Source organism: Colobus angolensis, unplaced genomic scaffold, assembly GCF_000951035.1.
Source record: "Colobus angolensis palliatus isolate OR3802 unplaced genomic scaffold, Cang.pa_1.0 Scaffold74, whole genome shotgun sequence".
NCBI lineage: Eukaryota > Metazoa > Chordata > Mammalia > Primates > Cercopithecidae > Colobus > Colobus angolensis.
In genome coordinates this window covers 2,914,573-2,942,276 of record NW_012121154.1, presented here as the reverse complement: position 1 = coordinate 2,942,276, position 27,704 = coordinate 2,914,573, and the positions used below count along the sequence as shown (strand labels likewise).

Here is a 27,704-nt window from a genome sequence, read left to right as displayed (position 1 = left end):
CAACAACAAAACAAAAACAAACAAACAAACAAAATTGTATAGCTTATTAATGAAATAAGCCAGAAATAGAATAAAGAATAAAGGTAGAACTTATATCCTGCTGATGTCTGCATGACCACATTTTAAAAAAAACCTGATACTTTGATCTTCTAGATCAGGATTTGGCAAACCCTTTGTTTAAAAGGCCAAATAGTAAGTCGTTTCTGTAGACCAGTTGATATCCTTTGTAACTACTGAATTCTGCTGTTGTAGCACAAAAACAGACACAGGCAATATGTAAATGAATGAGACTGCTTGTGTTTCAATAAAACTTTATTTACAAACACTAATAGCATGCCAAATTAGGCATGTGGGTAATGGCTAGATAAACTCTTCATTTTCTGGAAATATAGAGAAATATAAATTCATACCTACACACATATACATAGTTCATGAAGTCAATTATGATGTATTGCTACAAAGGTTCAAGTATTTACTTTTATGTAGGAAAAACAGATATGAAAGGATAAGCGGAAGTTAATATTTCTTTCTTTTTTTTTTTTTTTTTTTTGAGACGGAGTCTCGCTCTGTCGCCCAGGCTGGAGTGCAGTGGCCGGATCTCAGCTCACTGCAAGCTCCGCCTCCCAGGTTCCCGCCATTCTCCTGCCTCAGCCTCCCGAGTAGCTGGGACTACGGGCGCCCGCCACCTCGCCCAGCTAGTTTTTTGTATTTTTAGTAGAGACGGGGTTTCACTGTGTTAGCCAGGATGGTCTCGATCTCCTGACCTCGTGATCCGCCCGTCTCGGCCTCCCAAAGTGCTGGGATTACAGGCTTGAGCCACCGCGCCCGGCCGGAAGTTCATATTTCTTATACTGATTACTGCAAATACTGTGGTTTCATCCTTGATTTTTTTTATTTATTGCATCCATTGATTCATTATTGTCATTTTTACTTGCATCAGAAAAGACAAAATATTAATTCAAAACAACTTTCTGTCAGTAATCATGTTTTTAAATAGCTAGAGAATTATCTATGACTTGAGATGCTTCAAAATATAGTGCATATATTAAAATACTGGTACCTTTTGAAAATCCTTGATATTAACCAGGTTGAATGAAAATATGTGATCCTTTGCTCCAACGTACAGCCTACTCCGTTCCTCATCCAAAAGGAAGGTATGATAACTGGAGCTGTTGGCCAAGCCATTGAAAGTGATCACATTGTTGGATTCCAACATTTCTGCAAGGTAACAAAGCACAAAATTGGGTATTAATGTGAAGCACTATATAAGCATAGACTGTTGGTACATGGTAACCTGACTATATTGACTGTTGTAGCTATCAATCAGTGCTTATTCTTCAGGGTACTAAGAAATATATTGGAACCAGAACCAAAATGTGTACATTTTACTTTTTTTTTTTTTTTGAGATGGAGTTTTGCTCTTGTTGCCCAGGTTGGAGTGCAATGGCACAATCTCGGTTCACCACAACCTCCGCCTCCTGAGTTCAAGCGATTCTCGCACCTCAGCCTCCCAAGTAGCTGGGATTACAGGCATGCACCACCACACCGGTTAATTTTTGTGTTTTTAGTAGAGACGGGGTTTCTCGATGTTGGTCAGGCTGGCTTCGAACTCCTGACCTCAGGTGATCCTCCCGCCTCGGCCTCCCAAAGTGCTGGGATTACAGGCGTGAGCCACTGTGCCCGGCCTGCATTTTATTAAAATGGGAGTTATATTCCTATTTGCTGGTTTCATACTTAATATGGTACAGTCCTAAAGAAGAGAGGAAGAGAAATACCTACACTTTAGTGACAGGAACACTTTCAGATTAAAAATAACATTAAATTTAAGTCCACTTTTGTGTTAGGAAGGTAATTGTTGGCTTCTTAAAGATACATTTTGCTCAATGCACACACATACCTACACACACACACACCCCACTCCCATAGGATAGAATTTGTGAGGATTCTCCAAAACTGTATGTCCTGAATCAGTGCTTTGGATTTTTCGGGTGAACACTTAGTAGGAAACTTTCACCAGCACACACAAAATGTAGAATGCGATGTGCCTTCCAAAGAGAGAAAGCTGCAATGTAGACCTGTCCTCTGTTCCTGCTGTTAACATCAGGAAACATATATTAGTCATGTGATCGATTGCCTTGTTTTATCTATTTATCCTATGGACCTCTTTATTTTATCATTTTATCATCAAAAATATGATTTCAACAGAGGATAAAATTCATACTCTTTAACTTAACACTAAAGATCAGGTCACTATCATTTAAGTTTAGACCCTATCCCAGTACTTCTCATGTCCTCTATCATGCGGGAAGCCATGCACTGTGCTCATTCACTCCTTGGCCTTTGTTACTATTTTTCCTGACTCCGACAGCTACAGAATAGATCCACGCTTAAAGCTAGTTCAAATGCAACTGCCAAGAAATTCTCAGAGAGCTTCCTGTTACATTTTGCTTGAATTACTCTTATAACCTGCATCCCACTGTCAATTATTGCAATCTTATCTACCAGAATGAACATTCCCTCAGGAAATATATAATTAATAGCTCATCATGCCTAACTCACATGTTTTTTTCATGTTTTTTCCACCGGGAGGTGGAGGTTGCAGTGAGCCGAGGTTGCACCACTGCACTTCAGCCTGAGTGACAGAGCAACATTCAGTCGCAATAAAAAAAAAAAAAAAACAAAACAAAAACGACATGACATTCGTTTCATTGGTACCCAAAAGATTACAACTGATCAGTGCTACACTACGCAGAGTCAAAAGACTGAAATTTCAGGCACTCTGAATTGTGTGAGGATGGAAATGGGCTGCTGCCAGAGACAAGGGCTCTGTCACTGGATATGTTCAGGCCCTGATTGAGTGGTCATCAGAAGAGATCCGTTTATCAGATGGATGCCCTTCATCCTTACTTCCAGTTCTAAGATCTATAATTCTACCTTAGTTTCAGAGAGGCCAAACTTAAAAAAGAAAAAAAAGCTCACAAATTAAAAAAAAAAAAAAAAAAGCCACCTCGGCCTAAACCAAAAAAATCACATAGAGATATTAAGCAATTAAAGGGTCATGTAAGAGATACAAGAATGGATTTTAATTGCAAGTGCATAGAAACTACATAAGGGATCTCTAAGCATTAACTGGAAGAAGTTGTAGGAAAATAAATACTGTAGCTATAGATTTTGGAGTTATACAATTATAAGTAAGAACACAAGCATCACTACAGTCCTTATTTTTTAGGTGTACAAACGAGGACAAGTTCCTTAAACTCCCTGGCCCCAAGTTTTATAGAAGATGGGATGAATAATGTATCTTTTAAGAGTTCATGTATCTTTTAAGAGTCACTGAGGTGAAATTAGATAAAGCCTGTAAAAAACCTAGAACAAGCATTTCCTAGTAAGCACTCAATTAAATATTTCCTGTTTGTATAAGTAGAGGTTAAATATTTGTAGGTTGATCTTCTTGACCAGATGTAGCAAATTACAGTCCAGATGGAGTAGACTGAAAACTACATATATATATATATATATATGCGTGTGTGTGTGTGTGTGTGTATATATATATGTGTGTGTGTGTATATATATATATATATATATATATATATATAAAACCTATCTTACTAAGTGTCCTAACTTGCTAATATCAGTAATTTTGTTTGGTAGAGGGAAAATAAGAAGAGCAATATGTTCTTTGATTTACACTAATATTAAATGTAATGACATTTTAAGAACAATAAAGTATTCCTTCTTCTTTTCCAATTTATGTAGTCTCAATTCTAAATAATAAAAGGAATGACTTTCTATATCACAGCTCCAAAGAATGAAAATATTTTCCCAGTTGAAAAACATGTTCCAGGGTAAATTTTGCAAATTAGTTTGGACAGAATTATTGGTCCCTACGTACAGACAATTTATGGAAGTTTATGGTGGCTTATATTTGAAATCATCATGAAAACAAACCACAGTTTTAAAGTGTTACTTCTCAATAATTTGATTTTTTAAAAAAGACAATACTTTCCTGGCATATGTGTTAGCAGCTGTTTTCCATTGCTTTCAAATGTGCTTAATTTTGTCTCATTATTCCTTTCACTCCAAATCCTTTAGATGTTCTTCTCCAACACGAGCTTTTTATATTGTTTTATAACTTAGAGAAGAGTCTTAAAAACGAATGTCAGTGAACAATACAAATTCTGGATTGCTTAGGTTATATCACTACTTTCCAGTGTGAGATTAAATAGAAATTGGGTGAAATTTTATTAGATTAAATAGAAATGTGGGTTTAAATCAGACACATTTTCTTTTTCCAAATCTAGTTCTCAGATTCTTCAGTATTTTGTTTTCCTCAGTTAATGCATGACTTTGACTTTCCTAGATGTGGAGACAATTAGCTGCATCTGATAGTAAATAACTTTGAATGTACTCCTTCAGCATTTTAAGTCTTTCTTTTGTTTCAGTTATGTATCTTACAATGACATAAACTGCTATGGGAAGTATAGTAAAATTCACTAATGTGAAATGTGTAGTATTCTTCTAACTTCTTACATCTTACCTATTCTCCTATTCAGTTAAACAACAATTCTTATTTTTAAAAAACAACTGAAGTTTCTATAAAATTAATTTGACTATGGTGAATCTGAGTAGGACAATGCTTTTAAAGGCATTAATTCTCTTTGAGTGTAGTTGTTAGTTGTTTTTCTCTGGTTGAGAGATTACTTCAACATCCACATGCTGTGTCGAACTATAAGAGAAGCAAAGTAGGATTGTAATTAAAGATGCCATTTCAGAACACTCTTTAATAAAGTATGTATTCTTAAATTTGGAAGGTGGGTAAGGAAGCATTCTGTTCACTCCAGATTCACCAAAGGATTTAGTGTATTTATGAGTTGCTTAATGACAACATGGAAAACACATTGACTGTAAAACTGGACAGAGACAGGCAGTTTGTGCTCAATAAGTGCTAATTATTGTCACCATTCTTACTATTATTTAATATAAGACAATGAAGATGACAAGCTTTAGTGTATATAGCTGGCAAGGCTGAAAAAATCAACTTAAATAATTTCAAGTAGTAGTGTTGTCAATTATAAATAGCTTGTACTCTCTTGTGATGTAGTTTCACAAGGTAGAGGAGTCTCATGAAATTCAAGACTCTTATATATAAAGTCCATTTGACAGATTTCTATTTAAGAGTACATTACAAAAGACTAAATTATAATTGATCTATAATACGCTACCAGTTAATCATGGGAGAAAAAACATTTTATAATGAGTCAATTCTAATTTTTATTCTATTTATCTATAAATGTTCATATTTGCTTTCCCCCCCAGAGTAATCATAATCTCTAATGTATATTTACTTTTAAAAAGAAGCATTTGGGGCCGGACCCGGTGGCTCAAGCCTGTAATCCCAGCACTTTGGGAGGCCGAGACGGGAGGATCACAAGGTCAGGAAATCGAGACCATCCTGGCTAACACGGTGAAACCCCGTTTCTACTAAAAATACAAAAAATCAGCCGGGTGCAGTGGCGAGCGCCTGTAGTCCCAGCTACACAGGACGCTGAGGCAGGAGAATGGCGTGAACCCAGGAGGCGGAGCTTGCAGTGAGACAGCGCCACTGCACTCCAGCCTGGGCAACAGAGCGAGACTCCCATCTCAAAAAAAAAAAAAAAAGCATTTGAAGGAAGAAATTCATAGCAATCACTATCAGTCCCACATTTGAGATACTAAAGGTTATTTTATAAACTAGGGTTCTTCTTATGCATGTGTTTTGTTATATGGAAAGAAAAAACACACTTAAACCAAAATCATGCATGATGATTGGGAACACTCACACAAAAATAATGAAAGATGATTCATCCCTACATAACAAAACTGTATGTTTCCTGTTGTGCTCTGATTTCCTTTAGGATGAACACAGATTTACAAAGATGGTTACATTACAATGACTGGGTCAGATTCTCAAAAAGGCAATGAAATGAATACAGATTTCTGGTTTGCAGGACTGCCCATAACTAAAATTTTTATAGTGGGATAAAGAATTTCTGTATATTTGACCTTCAAATCTAGACAATATCCACCCTGTTCTTTATATTTCTGACTTCTGTTACATTTTTCTGTCTCTCTTTTTCCCTTCTAAGTTTTGTAACATGAAAGGTAATAGGACCCCACCAGTTGCTGGACTCAAACGAATTGCCTGTATTCATTGATGGCTTTAGGCTTATGTCCTTTTTCCATGACTTGAACTTTGTCCTTTTCATAGAACAGTCAAAGAACCCATTGAAAGTAGTCAAAGGCTGAGTCTATATGATGCCAAAACATTTTGGCTAAATGATGACCACATCTAGATATTTGTAAATATTGGAAAGTTCAGTAAGGTCCGACAATTTTAGATCCTATATTTTAGTACTTCCTAGATTTTATTTTTAATTTCATGAACCAAAACAGTTCCAGAATAGAGGCTGAAATAAAGGTTCACAACTTTTTCTTGTACTATAAGAACTAAAAAGAAACAAAGGCAAGGACTCTTTGCTATTATTGTCATTTCATTAGAAAAAAAGGAGGGGGGAGCCATTTTATTTTATGAATAAAATGATCAAAATGAGCAAAGACATGAACAATGAATAATCTTCAGAGATAAATATATTTGCATAATGGAAAAATTCTATTTATTTTATTTATTTCACCAAGGACTAGTTTTTAGCACTTTATTATACACAAGATTAGGACCTTTCCACAGACTGATGTTTGGCAAATACAGTTCTAAGGTAACTGTGTGGAGGATGAATTCTGCTCCTACTATTTCTGGTCAGTGCATCTTGTCATTGCGTAGAGGGAGCCAATACCAGTGGGCATCTATGTGCTTTTATTTATTTGGTGATGCTGAGAATATTCTTTCATTCTACAGTTTGCTAAGTATTGTTTGAGTCCATTTATTAAAAATTATCTTCTAACTTCTATCGTAGTAAACACTTAAAATATGCATCAAGCTTACACATTCTGATCTGTTACTAAGTTTTACCTTGACTAGTCTCTCCAGTTGGTGCCAGAGGCCACAGCGTCTATGAAACACAGCTCTACCACCTTTTCCTAGGACATGTTTCCAAGCTCTTCTTCCAACTTGTCCCTTTGTATTTATTGATGTTCTGTACTCTAACGTCTCTATCCACTGAATTTATGCCAGGATTCTCCTCTGCCAGATGCTTATTTTTTGTTAATATGAATAATTGGTTTTACTTGTATAGACTTTCTTTTTTCTTAACGTGTGTTTTAAGTTCAGGTTACATGTGCAGGATGTGCAGGTTTATTACATAGGTAAACATATGTCATGGGGGTTGGTTGTACAGGTTATTTCATCACTCAGGCATTAAACCTAGTACCCATTAGTTATATATCTTGCTTCTCTCCTTCCTCCCACTGTCTACCCTCCAATAAGCCTCTATGTGTGTTGTTGTTCCTCTCTACGTGTTGTTCCCTTCTATATGTCCACGTGTTCTCATCATTTAGCTCCCACTTCTAAGTGAGAACATGCAGTATTTGGTTTTCAGTTCCTGTGTTAGTTTGCTAAAGATAATACCCTGTAACTCCATCCATGTCCCTGCAAAGGACATGGTCTCATTTTTTATGGCTGCATAGTATTCCATGATGTATATGTACCAAATTAAAGTACAAGATGCATGTACCTGAGCTTTGTACAACTAGTAAAGGTTCATTCTCATCCCAAGCCCAGCTCCCATACTTCTAGACTCCACACAAGACACAAGTGTCCTAGGCCATGTTGTCAGGGAGAGACACTATATTTTTCCTCAAATATGCTCATAAAACTTCAAGGGCAGAACTATATGTTATATGAATTTATTTTTCATTTTGTATATGTGAAAAATATTTATGTAAAGTAAGGTATTCATAGTCTAATTTTATGATTCAGATTTTTATCATTTAACTATCATTCACCTACTAAGTCAACAAAAACACATTTAGTCCATATTATGTATAACACATAGACCTTGACTAAAAACTATGCGGAGTATTAAGAATAATAAAACTTTTATGCAAACGTAGACAAATACCTTTAGAGAAGCAAAACCTAAATCAGTAAAAGCAACAACAAAAAGAGGCTAACTATAGTTAAGGAAGTTAATAGGAGTTCATTCCCATGATTTTCTCATGAGGAAATTGACTCAGTTAGTTAGGCTATCAGGAATATCCTAGGTCACAGAGCTAGTATGATGCAGAGTTAAGATAACTATTTCCATCTGACATCAAAGGTCTGGGTCTTTCTGTTTTTCTCCATAATCACTTCTAAGGAGGGCATATTTTGGAAATACTAAGAATTGATTTTTGAAAAGTTTGTTACCTTTCACTCTCCTATAATTTGCTTTAGCTAACAGCTCTTGCATATTTATATTATTTTATTTGCTCTGTACTTGGTCTTTTTACACATTAATAACTTGGTGGCTAATCTTATCTATAACTATGGCTTTCATCACTGGCAGTATTTTGACATGTCTCAAATATATATCTTCCAAGAGATACTTCCCTCCAAAGTCCAAACAAAGGCTTACTAGAAACCTCTATTTAGATATTGTACAAACATCTCAGAATCTGCATGACTTAAACAGAATTCACTCCTTTTTCTTCTTTCCATTACTGACATCATCACCTTTCTGTAAGTTTTAAAGTTGTTGTATCAATCATCACAGACCCATGCAAGTCAGACCCTTCTTCATCATTCATTGATTTGATCCATCACTTCATTTTTGCTTAACACAATAATTTGTCCTGCATTTTCTTTTGCTTACGTACTCACTGCCACTGTCCTAATTTAACTCCTCATAATATCTTCCCTCAATTACGGTAATTGTCTTTCACAGAACTTCCTTTCCAGGTTTACACCAACAAACCATGTTACATACTGCCCCCAGAGTAAACTTTCTACAAAACACATGCACTTTCTACTGGTGAAAGATGACAGAGTAAAACCATGTGTACTCTATCCCCTTCTTTTGACTCTCAGGAAAATAAAAAAAGATGAAAAGTGTAAGAGGAAAATATACATATTAAATAAAGAAATAACACCAATTGATATCTAATTATTAAGGAAATATTTCAAATATAGTGGAACTTGAAACATTTTGATATAAAATACTGAGATCTGGCATATCTCTCCATATATTCCAAGTAGGATAGAATTAGTTAACAAATCATGGGCCGGGCGCGGTGGCTCACGCCTGTAATCCCAGCACTTTGGGAGGCCGAGGCGGGCGGATCACAAGGTCAGGAGATCGAGACCACGGTGAAACCCCGTTTCTACTAAAAATACAAAAAAAAAATTAGCCGGGCGCAGTGGCGGGCGCCTGTAGTCCCAGCTACTCAGGAGGCTGAGGCAGGAGAATGGCGTGAACCCAGGAGGCAGAGCTTGCAGTGAGCCGAGATCGCGCCACTGCACTCCAGCCAGGGGGGACAGAGTGAGACTCCGTCTCAGAAAAAAAAAAAAAAAAAAGAATTAGTTAACAAATCATAGAGATTGCATCCACAAATGCTTGTATTACAGAAATACGCTCTAGGAGTCTACATGACTGTAAGATTATTGGAACACGCCCATAAAGAGTGGAGGTACAGATTGAACACAGTGGCTCAAGCCTGTAATCCCAGCACTTTGGAGGCCAAGGTAGGAGGATCACTTGAGACCAGGAGTTCCAGACCAGCCTGTGCAACATAGGGAAGTCCCATCTCTACTTAAAAAAAAAGTTGCTGTGTGTGCTCAGGCTGAGCAGGAGGATGGTTTGGGTCCAGGAATTAAAGTTTGCTGTGAGCTATGATTACAGTGTGAGACCCTGTCTCACAAAAAAGAGAGAGAGAGAGAGAAAGGAAGGAAGGAAGGAAGGAAGGAAGGAAGGAAGGAAGGAAGGAAGGAAGGAAGGAAGGAAGAAAGAAAGAAAAAAAGAAAATAAAAATAAAAAGTGGAGGTATAGGTAAAATATAAATGCATGGTCATCATCATTATAATCATCATTTCAACTAACATGGGCAAGCCAAGCTAGGTACTGTTCTAATCTCCCTCTCCCTCTGTCTCTCTCTTTCTCTCTCTCTCTCACATACACGCACACTATTTATTGTGTATGCATTATCCTTCTTCTAAAGGATATCACTGTGGGTAAATTAGTATGAGGGCAAAAGTGAAAGGCATGAATACCTGACTATCCCACAGGGTGTTTCTGATGGGGCTTCGTGAGAAACACAGCAATCACACCAATCAAGATATGAAAAATAATAATAATAATAAATAAAGTGAGGTGTGTTCCCAGAAGAAAATATATTAAAGATCACAGTGTGTTTAAAGTCAAAACAACAAAAATCATAGGCTGCAAATTCCTCCAGCTCATTTCCTCATTGTCAGAAGGAGGAAACAAGTTCACTAAAATGTAAATGAAGGGCATAGGAAAGAAGACGAGTTGGCACAAGAAACAGAGGATTAATTCTGGTTGCAAAAGTTACAAACTAAGTAATAATAAAATCTAATTTTTTGAAAGAGATGAATTGATTAATATGATAATAGAAATGAAAGATAAGGAAATAAAACATAAAAATAGAGTTGAATCTACAGATCAAAAAGTTTCTTATGGAAGTAATAATTAATGGAACTTACTAAATAAAGAAAAAATACATTTGGAATTTATGTGGAAAATTGAGTCACGTACAAGGGAGGATATCGGGTGGACCTCATACTTGTTCAAAACAGCATTATTTGTCCCCAAACAGAGAAGCAATTTACACAAATAACCAAGTGAAAACATCTGTGACTCAGCAATTTGTTTTTCAAATGAGAGCCGTAACACCAGTCATTCTCAAACAAGTGAGGTTTAAGGAAATAGAGGAAACATTCAAGAAACTATAACAATAACAACTTCTTAATAATGAAATTCATTCAAACAAGGCATGAATCAGAATCAAACAGATATTACATTACTTGCCTCCTTAAAACCTGGCTGGGGTTTTTCATTATCTATGTGATTTGGGCTCTTTATATTTGACATACTCATTTGTTTGCTCCTTCACCAATAGAGTGTGCGTAAGTGTATATGCATGTCCCTATATACAGCAATATATAAATATGTATTTTATTTACATACACAAAGAATATTTCCAATTAGCTCGATGACATGCCATCTGTAGTCTCACAAATTAGAATGCTCTTTGTCTCCCCAGTGCTTTCCATCTTCCACCCTCACCTGCTTAGGTAGATTTATTCACCTTTCAAGACCCACGTCAACCCTCTCTTGTGAATTCCTTGACATTCTAAGGGACAATGCATCATGCTTTCCTTTATGAAGCATAGTGCCCTGTACATACGTAGATTAACCAATGCTTTATCTCCTTAGCTCCCCTTCTAGAGTTAAAATATGCTGCCTTTACTTATTTTTGTATGTCTAGCCCTAGAACCTACTCCTGGCATATACCTAGTACTGACACACAGAAGCAAGTGAGTCAATATATGTGATTTGAACCACATTACTTTTTTAAAGCAAAAAAACTTAGAAAGAGTAAATATGATAAAAAAAATCTAAGAAAAAGCAAATGTGGCAATATAAATTATATGTCAGGATATACATTAGCTTTGCTAAGTAAGTTATAAATTATGTTCAAATGACTATTAAAATTATATCATCTAAAACTTAAATTATTTATAAATTGGCTATGAAATAACAATTAAATGGTTAATGTTTTTTAATTCTATGTGCTCAGCACTGTTATGGTTGTTTTTGTATATATTGTAACATGTTATTCATGTTACAATAATCACATGAATAAATTTCTTGAGAGTTCTATTTTACCAGCAGTATTAAACACAAAATCTACTGAAACAGCGAAGTAACTTGTCTTTATGTTCAATTTCTCTCAATTTTAATATACTCTTCAAGTCACCGACATATAAATTAATGAGAAGACATTTCAAAAATGTAATGCAGCCGGGCGCGGTGTCTCACGCCTGTAATCCCAGCACTTCGGGAGGCTGAGGCGGGCGGATCACAAGGTCAGGAGATCAAGACCATTCTGGCTAACACGGTGAAACCCCGTCTCTACTAAAAATACAAAAAAAATTAGCCGGACATGGTGGCGTGCGCCTGTAGTCCCAGATACTCGGGAGGCTGAGGCAAGAGAATGGCGTGAACCTGGGAGGCAGAGCTTGCAGTGAGCCGAGATCCGGCCACTGCACTCCAGCCTGGGCGACAGAGCGACACTCCGTCTCAAAAAAAAAAAAAAAAGTAATGCTTTTATTAAAACAAAACACAGACCTACACCCACCACTACACCCACCACCTTTACCTTAGTACCATCTCATTAACAGCAGTTGCAATCCCTAATCTTGTTTTGCTGTCTCATTTTATGCCTGTTTCTATAAGTTTCCACTATTCACTCTTTTCTAAACCTGGGTTGCTGCCTCCGGCTTATAGTTTATTTTCCCTTTTCTTGTGCTTCAAGCTGCAGTTACAAGCTATCTCTCCCATCAAAGACTTGAGAATTAGCAGACATCTATCCTCCCATGGATGCCTCACTGTGCTTTCATTATAACACGCAGTCATAAATTAATTGCATACCACTTTTCTGCTTGAATATTAGAGTACACACATTAGTTCTCTCAGATGTAAAGGTTAGCACAGTGCCATATGGGTCAAATTATACGTGGAGGAAATAGTTAACTAGATAATCAATCATTAAATTAAAGATCTAGAAGGATCTTTAGACTGTCTGAAGTCTGACTACTTGCATTTAGAAAAGAGCATACATGACTTCACCATTAACAGTTGCAGAGGTCAGATTTAAATATAGGTCTCCTGGCTCTACATTCGATGTTCTTTCTAAATAATTTTCTGGAAAAATTGTGACTTTAATATTTCTCCACATTTTTTGCTCCCTGGTATTGATAGTAGCCTTTTGCACAAGAATATAGGCAAAAGTAAAAGTTGCAAATAATTTACAAAATAACTAATGAGCAATATTAATTTTTACTTCTTGAGGGAATAACTGGAGTTTAAATGTAATGATTGCATAAAACAAGTAAATGTCATAATGTGGACAAAAATGGATAATTCAAATGTGCGTTGCCATCGGTCACTCGTTTTTGTGTGAGATGATTAGTCAGTAAAAATTTAGGATTAAAGTGTAGATTCTTCTTTTAAAATTACCATCGGTTTTATTTAATGCTTTGGTGATGGGCTAGTAATCTAGAAATCAAAACTTTGTTTCTGATTCTGCCTTATATTTTAATTATGTATGAGACTCCTCTATAGGCAGGTCTCTATTATCAGTCAGTCCACTGATAAGTGCTTATTAAATACCTGTGAGTGGTAAGGATTGTATTATCATTAGCAAAGTGAAAAAGAGGAGGCTTCTGTGCCTCATACAGTTGAAATACTATTTTTTCAGTCTTGCTCAATTATTTACTGTAACACAGCACATGTTTCAGAGTGTTCTTCAAATAACCATATTTCACATGGCTACAAGAAAGCACGTGTTTTTTAAAAAAAGAAAGCACATGTTTTCTGACATTTACAAATTATATATACTACATTTTCCAGTAACAAAACAGTGGAAAATATTCACATATGGAGAAATAAATAGTGATAAACCACTTTGTCACCCATTACCTGTTGCATATGTCTACTATAAGGCATTTTTAAAACTATTTAGGAATGATTTATTTAAATTGTTCTAATGCTGAGCAAAATGAGTGTTTTTGGAGAAAGAAGCTTAGTGTTTTATCCAGGATATTTCTATAATTTCCATCCCAAGATACATTTTGGGGAGGAAAAAAGTCTTCCTTATTCACCGACAAAAACTGATCTGTATAAGTGCAAATATACTGGAGAATATATTCCTATCAGTGTTCATGGATGTCCCTTTTATATCTGAGGCAAGCGTCTATTTCATTCCCAGAGTGAAAAGAAAGAGAACTCAGGAGATCACATAGACATACTCAAGGATCAATCAAGTAACCAGATCAGAGAGACAGGCTTGTGTGGCTGGTGGTAGGAATTACCTAAACTGTAGATTTGTCTGACAACAGGTGCTTAGTATATACTTATTGAATGAATGAGTAAATGGATTACTGAATAGTTGGATAAAGTAGATATGTTTATGAACATGTAATAGTGCATATGGGTTAGATAGCTCATAATTTATCATGCTGCTCTTACGAGCTTTACTCTCTTCATTTTTTGCAACGTGCCTAGTGCTATAAGCAAATGCAATTTAAACTTGTCATTTTAAAAAATAGTTGTTTCCCTCAGAGGTTATTTTTTTGTCTGTCTTTCTTACTCTCTCTTTTTTCCTTTCTCTCTTTTTTTTTTAAGACAGTGTCTCGCCGGGCGCGGTGGCTCACGCCTGTAATCCAAGCACCTTGGGAGGCCGAGACGGAAGGATCATGAGGTCAGGAGATCGAGACCATCCTGGCTAACACGGCGAAACTCCGTCTCTACTAAAAAAAACCACAAGAAACTAGCCAGGTGAGGTGGCAGGCACCTGTAGTCCCAGCTACTCGGTAGGCTGAGGCAGGAGAATGGTGTAAACCCCGGAGGCAGAGCTTGCAGTGAGCTGAGATCCGGCCACTGCACTCCAGCCTGGGCGACAGAGCCAGACTCCGTCTCAAAAAAAAAAAAAAAAAAAAGACAGTGTCTCACTCTGCCACCCAAGCTGGAGTGCAGTAGCATGATCTTGGCTCACTGCAACCTCTGCCTCCTGGGTTCAAGGAATTCTCATGCCTCGGCCTCCCAAGTAGCTGGGATTACAGGCATGAGCCACCATGCCTGGTTAATTTTTGTATTTTTTTTTAGTAGCGATGGGGTTTTTCCATGTTGGCCAGGCTGGTCTCGAACTCCTGACCTCAGGTTATCCACTCACCTTGGCTTCCCAAAGTGCTGGGATTACAGGCATGAGCCACCGTACCCCGACTCCTTTTTTCTTTCTTTCTTTTTTTTTTTTTAGAGGCTTCTAGAGAACATTGATATGACATTCCTAGCTATGTCCTGCACCTTTATCTAGAATAAATACATTTTGATTACAAAGACTTCTGGCTTCCCCATAAAAGGATTTTGTTTGAATCAGAGCTCCATGCAGAGGGATGGAAGGAGTTGGGAGAGCAATATGTTGAAAACCAACAAATTCAAAGAATCTCTCACGAAAACCATACAATGTAGTCCGGGTCCATTATAATTAATTTTAGTCACAATAATGTCCTATGTCCTATTTATGATAGCACATTATAAATTTGTCTTCCCTAATAGTGTGCTTTAATTTTGGAGTGGACACATTTTGGAGTTTATGAAGTCAGATACCCTAATGAAATTTGTACCTAACAATTCATTGATATATTATAACTTTTCTAAGTTGACCCTTGAACAACATGGGTTTAAACTATGTGCCTCCACTTATGTTTGTATTTTCTTCTACCTCTGCCACCCCAACACAGAGAGATGAATCCTTCCTCTTCCTCATCCTCCTCCAGCTACTCGACAAGAAGACACTAAGGATGAAAGACCTTTATGACGATCCACTTCCACTTGAAGAGTAAATTTTTTTTCTTTCTAATAATTTTCTTAATAGTGTTTTTTTTTTCTCTAGCTTACTTCATTAGAAGAAAATAGTGTATATAGTATACAGAACATACAAAATATGTGTTACTTGACTGTGTTATTGGTAAGGTTTCTGATCAACAGAAGGCTGTTAATAGTTAAGTTTTTGTATATGTGGATTTTTGACTACACAAAGTGTCGATTCTTCTAACCCCCACCTTGTTCAAGAGTTAACTGTATATACAAAGAAAAAAAGGAATAATTGGATTATCGTGTAGATAAGTTGGACAAGATTAAGTTCTACTATATTCAGCTCTCCCCAAGTAATTATTTAGTGAAAACTATCTGAAAGTATTAATTCTAGAAATTATTTTGATGGCAGAGAAAAAACAAATAACAACTTAAGGATTTTATCTTAATTGGCGAATGAGAAAAGATTAAATTCTTCCATTTTGTTTCCAAATACTTTCTTGCTATTAATGTAATTGTCTAAAATTGGGTCATACTTAGAAATGTTGTAAGACTGAAGTTAAATATTATGTGAGCCAGGTTTGGTTTAAGACCCCTAAGGACAACTCATGATTCCCTTGAATGAAGCTAAAATTCCAGCTCGTTTGCTGAAAATCCCTGCTCTCCCAGGACCCATTAAATCAAGCACACCTCTGGGCTGGAAAGGACAATAGACTAAAGATTTTCTAGACCAATGCAGGACACACAACATTAATCCTCACAATGACAAATGTCAAATTCAGAACCAGATTTACCTCTTGAAGATTGGGCAAAAATATAGCATAAGCTAATTTCTCATTAAACTTCCTTCTCTACTTCATCATAAAACATGATTGTGTACCATTGACAAAAGCAAAACAAAAACAAAACACTACTAACAACGTTAAAATTACAATTCATAAACCTTATTTAGAGTGAAATATGATCTCTATTTAATCCCTGCTGGTCACAACATTCATTGAAAATGAGACACTAACATTAGTTTGAAGACAGAGAATAACAAGGGTAAAATTCACCTTTCCACATGAAGGAAGGGGAAGTAAGTGTTATTGCTATTAAATTCTAATAAACTCTCATGGCAGTTCAATGTGAGCAACCAGAAGAGTCATGTAATATCACTAAAGTTGCTGATTTCTTAATTCTTTCATTTTGCTGATATTTATTTTGCATGTAAAGAGTTTAAAACTGAGTATCTTTGTCAATCACATCTTTATAACAATATTGTCATTAATCAGTTTTGGATTGAATAGTTGAAAATAGTTTTATGTATTTAAAATTGAAATATTATTTATTTGAGGATAACTGGTAGGAATTATTTTTTAACTTTACCCTCAAATTAATAAATTGTTATGAAAATAATTGCCTATGTATGTCTGCCTCACGAAATTGCTTTAGAAGCTGAGATTATGTACTTGGCTGTGTCTCTAAGTGGCAACATATTTTCACAAAATTTCCAAGATTTTAAAAATTTATTTTATTTTTATATTTTCTATAAGACAATTATGAAAAGCAGGCATTTGTTTTTATTAGCTTAAATGCTATTGCATTTAAATGTAAAAAAGTTGTAAAAACTAGCAGAATTATAAAATTGAGAAAAAATTCTAGCTTTTCCCAATTATAACTGTTATTTTATTATTTCTAAGTACTCAAGGTAGAAAAATGACTTCCACTTAAAAATATTTCTACTTAAAAAATCAAGAAATTAGTTTAAAAGTTCGTAGCTGAGTTTGTTTGATGATCTTAATGACTTTCACCTCATTTGGTAAATCAGAATCTAAAAAATGCTACACCCTCCTTTTGATAAGCTCTGGAGTTTATCAGCCCTGCTTTGCCACTTCATTAGCTGTCAAGAACCAGTAAGTGATATTGCTATGAAAGTCTTGATTCAGGTAGTTGAAGATGCTCTTGTTGCAAAAGTACCAATTATCAACAGACTTGAAGTTAAAAGAGGGTCTATCAGGAGAGGCCTGTCATCCACATACATACAGTTGGTTATCATCTTTGTGGACATCAAAGAAAGAGGGAGCGTTTGAACTATCAGTAGTTCACTTATAACATTCAGAGGAAAGGACACACACTGATTTAATATACACTGCAGCAGAGTTATTACTGACCTTAGAAAGCTTACCTTATGATCATGTGATGGCAAGTAAATGAGAATAAAAGGTGATTTGTTTTTCCCCAAAGGAAACAGCATGAAATATGAAAAGATGCATGTTTTAATCTCTACATTTAAGTAGTTTCTTAAATTTAGCCTTGCACTGTTTTATGGGGAGTGTTTCCTTAAATGTGTTTTTGTTATTTAAACAACTCTGCCATGAGTTTCCCCTTTAATATAGATATACCATTTGAGGTCTAAAATGGTACTTTAATAAAATTTACTTTTAATTACAAAGACTTTTATTTCCTCTCTAGCTTCTATTACACTTCTCTACAGTTAAGCATAATATTAAACAAGAAAAGCATGTTGATATAAAATCTTGAATAGTTCAAATAAAAATTAAAAATATTTTCTATTTACATAACACTACTTACATATTAAGAACAATTCACCCATTTCTTTGCTTGAAGAAAGCAAACATACGTATTAATGAATGAATCCTTTATGGAGATGTTCCATAAAACACTAGTTCCTTGTGATGTTCAATGGAAGAAAGAGTTCCATGAGAAAATGAATTCAGGAGAACACTACATATTTTATTATATTAATTTCAAATAAATATATTAAAGATTTTGGGAGGTCTAGCTGTCAAGACATTTTCTTATAGAAAACTTATTAAACCAAATGTCTCTCAATTCTGTATAAGATAGAACCATTTTTATGCATATATAGTGTAACTTAATTTTCAAGGAATATTTAGAGAGATACTGTAATATTAATAATAAACTGATTATTAAAAATACAATACAATTTATGAGTAAAGCTGGGATGTCAAAATATTTGGGGGAAAATAGGTTGGTGGAAATTGGTTAAAAATCATAGACATTTCTTTGGCTAATTATTTTGAAAAGTCAATACAGATAAGCTCCTTTCTTTAAGGTAAATAGAACATAAAGACAGGTGATGACGCTGGGCACGATGGCTCACGCCTGTAATCCCAGCAATTTGGGATTACAGGCGGGTGGATCACAAGGTCAGGAGTTCGAGATCAGCCTGACCAACATGTTGAAACCCCGTCTCTACTAAAAATACAAAAATTAGCCGGGCATGGTGATGGGCACCTGTAATTCCAGCTACTCAGGAGGGTGAAGCAGAAGAATTGCTTGAACCTGGGAGGCGGAGGTTGCAGTGAGCCGAGATCGCGCCACTGTACTCCAGCCTGGGCGACAGAGCAAGATTTACTCTCAGGGGGAAAAAAAAAAAGGCCAGTGATGACATTAGTGCAACAAATATTTTAGATGTAATTCAGATGAATTTGTTAATTCGTATTGTCTAAATAAGAAATCTGGATGGTTTCCTAGAATTTCAATCATATGCCTAGAATTGAAAAAAAAATAGAACATGTCACTTTATATTTGCTATAAGTTTTAAGAGGCAATATTTTTAGAAAACACATTTATATCAATATATTTTTGGTCAAGCCTGTTATTGGTTTATTTTGAGGACAATTACATTTTCATGCTGAAGTAGCATGTCTGAAGGTCTTGGATCCAAATGTCCACCTCTCTTTGAGAGTTGTGGAATCCTTAAAATGACAGTAGCTAATTTAATTCCATTTGTGTGCAAGATATTGCATTTTACAAAAGCAGCTGTTTTTCATGGACTAAGTCCAGGTTTTCTCCTCAGGATATGAACCAGTGACCTCATACTTCCAACTCAAGACCTATCTATCAACACTCTTTCCCATGAAGATTTTCATGACGCAGGATTCTGCCTACGATTGAATCAGCATATCCAGGACCATATAAAAAAGTGTCTCTTTTAATTAAGCTCAAATATGTGCATCTTACATTGAATTTTCATATTTTTAAAATTTACTCCAACTCTCTGGGAGAGTTATGGTCTATTTTAGCTTTCATCAAACTCTATACTTTACTAGTCCACCGCTTCCACATTTTGAGAAGTCAGTGTGCTTTGGGCAGGTATGCTTCCTTCTTCCCAAACAACTTGGCAAAATCATTTGACCTCAAATAGGCCATCTTTTCCACTTTAGGAATTTCTCTTCGTTGGATTATAAATGGTGTCAACTTTTACCAAACATTGCCTTAAGTGGTTACCAAATGCAGTGTTCTTGGCTTGCATTACTTGTTTCTGCTTTACACTCATTATCTTAATTTAATCATGTAGGAGAGGATAAGGAAGATTAAAGTCAAAATGTTTTCTTACTCTAACTTTTCCAATAAAACAGAATTTAAAGTATGTATTCCATTTGCTGGTAAGAGCTGCTGAGTTTTTTTTGAAGTTATGTTAATAATTTTTTCCTTGTATTTATATCAATGTAATATAATTTTCAGATTCAAACATACTTAGCTTAACTATAGAGTAAAAGAAGATTCAGAAAGCTCAGTTTTTGCTCAGAGTATTTTATTTAACCCTATGATAGATTTATGACAGAACTAATGGCAAGATACTGTGTCTTTGTCTGACTCTGTTTGACCACATATAAAATACCTGTCTCTAAATATTTTTCAAGCAAACTTAAAAAAGTATGATGTAATGTCTGAATATCTTTAAAGCCCTTTTTTTAGAGTTAAATGATTCCAATTTTTTAAAGTTTCTATACAGCTTTTTATAATTAAGATTTTGTAAATTACAACAAGTCACATTTTGTTTTTGCTTTTTTCATATCATCCTTTAAAATCAAAGGTTATTGATGTTTACATGATGCATCAGAAAAAAAATAAAGAAATTATGGTGTTTATACTTTCTTACTTCTTAGGATGTATTTCTGACTAAAGTATAACATTTTTTATTTATGGTTATGACAACAACTTGGTTATTTAGACTCAGTCAAATTTGAAGTCTCCACTGGTGAACCTTATGTGACAAAAGTAATCTTTCAAATATTACCCATGACAGGTAATCATGAACCTCTGAAAGTGTAACATTTTATAAATGTTATTGTTAGAGCTATGATAGCATTCTCAACTTGCTAGCATTTCCGATATAATCCATTAGAAAAAATGATTTAGATTATTGTTGCATAATTGAGGAGGCCACAGAAACGATCGTTTTATCACTTCCTTTAATATTCATTGACTGGATTCTGTGTGAAGAAATTATTTGTAAAATATACATTCCGATTCTACGTATGTGGCATGTTTCTGTGGGAAAGTTTGTACGCATGCGAGTCTGTATACAGTGAAGATACACATGTCAAAAAGACATGAAATGTATGTGGGAAGATTATGTTTTTTTTACCAGCTGTGTGTTTTAGCCATAAGATTTTTTTCTCTATATATTTATTTTAACGAAAGTCATAGTCCTCTAGCCTGAGCCATAAAATGTTAATCCTTTCAAGAACATTTCAATTTCTTTTGTTAAAGGAACTCTGTATAACATTATCAATCCCAGAGCTGGTTTTACAATACATTATTATCAAATTCTTACTTGTAACTAACCTTTTCACCTGCAATATCATGGCCATGCTTGAAATGTCTACTATTCATGCCAGCACTGATTTAAAATACATGTATAGAATTTGTTTTGTCTTTAAATTCCTGAAAAATTGACAATCAGCAATGTAATTTTCAATCTGGGTACATTTTGATCAAGAGATTAAATGCTCTATGCAATTTTCACATTACCTGAATATGTGCATGAGTAAAAATGCACTCTTTTAAATGGCAGTAGATGAAATGCTGATTATTAACATGTCTTTGAGTATTAAAGTCTGCTAATTTTCCTTCACACTGGTACTTCTGCTTTTCCAGACTTCTCATAACAATACTTTACAATGTGTGTTTACATGCAACAATGCAGGTATAACTACTAGCTTTAAACCATTTTTCCATGCTGTAAAATGACTACATCCTTTGAAATACCATACTTCATTATTGAGAGATGAATAGCATCTGCATGCATCTCAAAAGTCTTGAGTTCACAGTCTTTTGAGTACTAATTTGAAAATTCACACTCACGGTTTTGTTGTTATCATTGATGACCACAACACTGTTTAAAATCTCTTAATGTTAAGGGGATGCTGGAGAGCAGATCTGCTGGGAAAACATTAAAAGGTGGGTGTTGTGTTCTTATCTACTTTGTGTGTATATGAAAATAGCGCTGGAGCATATGACTAGTTCAAGCAATTTTAATATTCTGACTAAGGTATCTTCTACATTTCAACTATGAGGGAATTGATAGAAAACCAGTCGTTGAAATTACCCAAATTCGGAAAGTCATCGTTAACTCCTTCCTTAGAATACATCTCAATCTTACACACATCTTTCACTTGCCACCACTACTGCCCTAGTTCAAGACACTCATTTCTCCTTGTACTCATGCAACAGAATTCTAAATAGGCTATGTTATTTGACTACAGCATTTAATGTATTCCACACAGAACTATCAGGCGTATACCCTTAAAACATAGGTCATATCATACAATTCCCTGCGCAAACTTCCTACTATGTTTCCCTTACATATGGGATAGAAATCCCAACATTTAAATTTTCCTTAAGTCCCTGCCATAATAGAGTCAGTATCTAATTAATTCCTCCCTCCTTCTTTACATTTAGAGATAAAGTTCTTTTCTGTCATAGGTCTTTAGCTGATGCTATAACTTTGGTCTGGAATTTTCCAATCCTCTCTACCTGTTCTTCCCTTTGCTACATTGAACCTTATGCTTAATTTAACAGCTACTTCTTTTTTTTTTTTTTTTTTTTTGAGACGGAGTCTTGCTCTGTTGCCCTGGCTGGAGTGCAGTGGCGCGATCTCGGCTCACTGCAACCTCCACCTCTGAGGTTCAAGTGATTCTCCTGCCTCAGCCTCCCGAGTATCTGGGACCACAGGCACACACCACCACACCCGGCTAATTTTTGTATTGTTAATAGAGACGGGATTTCACCATATTGGCAAGGCTGGTCTTGAACTCCTGACCTCGTGATCCACCTGCCTTGGCCTCCCAAAGTGCTGGGATTATAGGCGTGAGCCACCGTACCTGACCAACAGTTATTTCTTTAGTGATGTCTTACTTGATGTGACAACAAAAAATAAACCTCCCTGTTAGATTTTCTTATGATGGCTTACTTGCCTACAGCATTTATCATAGGATGAAACTCTATATACGTACATTTCCCATAATTTTGTGCACTGCCTCTCTTCCCAACTAGATGATAAGTATCATTTGGGTAGTGCCATGTATGTTTTTGCTTCCTTACATAGCCTGTACCTAACACGGTGCCTAGCACACTGTCAGTACTCAGAAGAAATTAATTAAAAGAAATTTGGATTAAAAATTATTGAGACATTTTTTATTGCTAATAATTCTTACATTGACACTTGCAAATTGTTGTGATGCCCTGAATTTTACTTTCTTTCTAGATTTTCTTATCATTAAAATATCCACAAGATGGGTCGGGTGCGGGGGCGCACGCCTGTAATCTCAGCACTTTGGGAGGCCGAGACGGGCGGATCACGAGGTCAGGAGATCCAGACCATCCTGGCTAACACGGTGAAAGCCCGTCTCTACTAAAAAGACAAAAAATTAGCTGGGTGCAGTGGCGGGCGCCTGTAGTCCCAGATACTCGGGAGGCTGAGGCAGGAGAATGGCGTGAACCCGGGAAGCGGAGCTTGCAGTAAGCCAAGATAGCGCCACTGCACGCCAGCCTGGGCAACAGAGCGAGACTCCGTCTCAAAAATAAAATATCCACAAGATAATAGCAAAGAAAACTTGTAAATTTTCTATAAAAATTAATGCATATTAGTTTCTGTAGATGACAAGCATTTCCTGAATTTATATAATAGGTCATAGCTCAGTCCTAATTTAAATTTTACAGACCACGTTTTAAAGTTGGCATCTAGGAAAGTAGGCAATTAAAAAAAAAAAAAAAAACACCTCCACGTTACTTGCTGGACCCGATAAATTAATGAGTTCACATTATTGTTAACTCAGAAGGTTTAACGGTTTTCAATTTGTTTTTTAAAGAAAGGGACTGCATATTCTGTCCATCTTCCCCTCTTTGTAGAAACTCAGAACTATCTGCCACTGTACATAGTACATAGTGAACAGTACACTATAAATTGTTTAGCAAGGTCTTAAAGGTAAAATATTCACAAAATTATAATTCACATTTTAGGTGATACTAAAAGATTATTTCTACATCTACAGAGGCATTTCATTCTAACTGCTACATCTTGCAAGAATAGCAATTTAAAAAAAAAAATCTTTTTCCACACCCTTTTATTTTTAAGTAATTTAAAATAAGTAGAGTGATGTTTATGGAAGCACTGATCTTTACAAATGTATTTCTCTCCAGGAAATATTACACATAAATCCTGTCAAATAGCTAAACAAGTTAGATGCAAAACTCCTACGTGAAGCTCTGTCATTCTACCCTTGCCTTACTTCCAAGAGAGTTGACATAGTAATTGTGGGGGAAATAAAATTAGAACACCACCTCTTCACACCAGTAGAGAAAAGCTTTCCAACATTAAGGCAATTTGCAGTTGGAGAAGCATGCTACTTAATGATACTACAATTCAATCACAGAATAAACCATCAAAAAATATAGCTAGACCCTTAGCTCTTGATGTAGTCTCAGGATTAATGCTTCTTATAATTTGAGGACTGGAAAGACCCAATTTTGCCATTAGTTTTAGAAAATGACTTATATGCTAACTGGGTGTGAACAACTGTGTTCTAATGAGCTTAATATGAGTTTCATAATTTGAGCATTTTGCTGTTAGAAAGCCAGAAAACAAAACAAAACAAAACATCAAAACCAGTGTGAACAAGAGTTACATGATGGAAAAAGCATCAATTTTCACACCAGAAGGAATAAAAACAGGCAAAAAGACTGTAAGTTGACCCTCAAAATATGATTGATTTTAAGCCTTATGAGATAATTGTGAGGTCTTAAAATCTGAGGTATTGAAAACTTAGAGTGAATATACATTCTTAAGAATTATAATGATTCCACATTTATCCTCATTGACAGAATTGCACCAAATATTGGTACTTACATGTTTACTATAGACCGTTTCGTGAGATCAAAAAAAAACTATCTATCTATCTATCTGTCTATCTATCTATCTATCTACCTATCTATCTATCCATCCATAGTTAGTTAGTTCTAACCTATGCGAAGTATTCTATCATACCCTTTATATATAACAAACTTAAAATAACGCCATAGTCAGCCTGACCAACAAGGTGAAACACTGTCTCTAAAAAAAAAAAAATACAAAAATTAGCTGGACGCAGTGGTACATGCCTGTAGTCCCAGCTACTCAGGAGGCTGAGGGAGGAGAACCACTTGAACTCAGGAAGTGGAGATTGCAGTGAGTCAAGATCGCACCACTGCACTCCAGTCTGGGTGACAGAGTGAGACTCCATCTCGAAATAAACAAATAAATAAATAAATAAATACAAATAAACAAACAAAAAAAACTCCATAGGGGGTCAGGTGCAGTGGCTCATGCCTGTAATCCCACATCTTTGGGAGGCCAAGGTGGGTGGATCACCTGAGGTAGGAGTTCGAGATCAGCCTGGGCAACATGGTGAAAAAAGTTACTTGGGGGTGGTGGTACGTGCCTGTAATCCCAGTTACTTGGGAGGCTGAGGCAGGAGAATTGCTTGAACCTGGGAGGAAGACATTGCGGTGAGCCGAGATCCCGCCATTGCACTCCAGCCTGGACAACAAGAGTGAAATTCCATCTCAAAAAATAAATAAATACATAAAATAAAATAACTCCATAGGGTAGGTAGTATTATTTCTACTTTATTGATGGGAAGACAGGACCCTTATCACAACTGCCCTTTCTGTGAGCCTCAGCAGACATGGTCACCAGAATTAGGATGAAAGGTGGTTGTTGCATGGGTAGAAGAGGATAATACTTTTTATTTAAGAATTTTAAAATTTAGGCTGGGAGTGGTGGCTCATGCCTGTAATCCCAGCATTTTGGGAGGTTGACGTGGGCGGATCACGAGGTCAGGAGATCGAGCCCATCCTGGCTAAAATGGTGAAACACCGTTTCTACTAAAAATGCAAAAATTAGCTAGTTGTGGTGGTGTACTCCCAGCTACTCGGGAGGCTAAGGCAGGAGAATCACTTGAACCCAGGAGGCGGAGACCGCAGTGAGCTGAGATCACGCCATTGCACTACAGCTTGGGCAACAAGAATGGAATTCCGTCTCAAAAAAAAAAAAAAAAATTTAAATTTAATCTAGAAATTAGCATGTAAAAACACAATCCTTAGACTACAAAACACTGTCTACAGCACAAATCATCCCTAACACCCTCATGGGACATCAGGTCCCATGAGGCTCTTCTACATTAGAAAAATCAGTGTTAGAAGGTTTTCACACTACCAAACTAGAAAAGTCGTTGGCAAGCTCATGAAATAGGTGGCTAGAAGTGATGTGTGAAATGATTTCATTGTACAGTGTGTCTTTCCCTGCTTTTGGACATTGTAGGAATGCCTTGATTTATGGAGAGAACTGCTAGATCTTTGTGGTCTAATTTTGGAACTGGTACAGAGCAGACACAGGATAAGGGTTCATTCATACATAAAAATATTTGCATGTAGTCTTTACTAAAGAACAAAAGCAAATATATGTTTAAAATATGAGAGGCTGACTGTAAGAAGAGATGATATGAGTATATTCTATTTTTAAAATATTCTAGAAAAACTAATATTTAAGTTCATTTAATACTATTAATGTTTCATTTTTCTAGCACCTTGATATGAGCTTATTATTAAAAACAACACTAACAATATATCAGAAAACTGCTTGGCTCTGCAGTAATTTAAATCCTGACCCTAATTCCCAGTGCTGAGAGTGTAGCCTGCTTAAGTATACAATATTTAACATATGGTCTTATTGGATTTACTAAAAATGAAATATTTATATTTTGAGTTTAATGTTACTGGGCAAGAATATTTAGCTTCATATAGTGCCTGTTGAATAGGATAAATATATGTTTTAATAATTCATTTTATATCAGTGTGCAGAAGCTCTTTTATGTTTGGAATTTGCTCCAAAATGCCATTTATTAGGTCTATTTTTTTCTCTAATAAAAAAAGAGTCGCTACAGAAACAATTGGATGTTACTATGCTCTGTGAGTGGCTGGCAGAGTTGACCCTGTGTGTACACGATAGTATGATTTTACAAATGTAAATGTGCAAAGGGTGAGGAAGGGTGGGGAGAGAAGAGAAAAGCAGCGTGACCAGCTAGAGTCAAACCTGGGATGCAGGCCTGGCTAACTTTCAGGAATTGGACCTAGGGACCCCTCATTTGATTTAGGGCCTGTGAAGGGAGAGACAAGAAAGAGAAACTTCATAAAAACTCTCAGGAATAAAAACTGAAGGATGATTCTGATTCTAAGTACAGCAATGGTATTAATTTGTCTTTTGGCTCATATCCTCGATTTTTTTTTTATTTTAGGAAAAAATAGATATGATTTGCTTAAAACACTTTTCAGAACACAAGTAGCAGCTTAACTCCCTTTATTGTAGAATGTTGCACAGTCTGGGAAGGCATCATTACTGTGTTCACTTACCCATAAACAACCAGAGAGCTTGGGCACCTCCGGTTCTTAGAAGCAATACCTTGCTTAGAAGCTCTATAAAACTTAACAAAGCTGTAGCCATGTCCACCCAGTACTACTAGGCCCAAGGAGAGTAGAGAGGCACAATTAAACAATAGTATTATCTGTGCAATAGTTCATGCTAGCTGCATTAGATTTGTTTCATGAAATAGACTCTGGAAACTTGCATAAGTACCTAGGGAGAGAGCTACTACATGGAGGCCAGGATCTTGCATTAGGAGTTGTATACTAAAGTCAAGAAAATACAAGTGAATAATCATTGTAATTGCTGGTAAGTCAAGAAACTCAAGTGGCCGGGCGCGGTGGCTCAAGCCTGTAATCCCAGCACTTTGGGAGGCCGAGACGGGCGGATCACGAGGTCAGGAGATCGAGACCATCCTGGCTAACACAGTGAAACCCCGTCTCTACTAAAAACTACAAAAAACT

The 27,704-nt window shown here is 35.9% G+C and overlaps 1 protein-coding gene across 2 annotated transcripts in view; it reads right to left on the bottom strand.

Moving 5' to 3' along the window:
* SEMA3A (sema domain, immunoglobulin domain (Ig), short basic domain, secreted, (semaphorin) 3A) overlaps positions 1-27,704 on the bottom strand; it is a 521,740-nt gene that overhangs the window by 157,158 nt on the left and 336,878 nt on the right. For both annotated transcript variants that reach the window (XM_011927683.1, XM_011927682.1), the window contains one exon: positions 1,061-1,218. In XM_011927683.1, the coding sequence (XP_011783073.1) occupies positions 1,061-1,218 (158 nt within the window). The remainder of the gene's footprint in view (positions 1-1,060; positions 1,219-27,704) is intronic.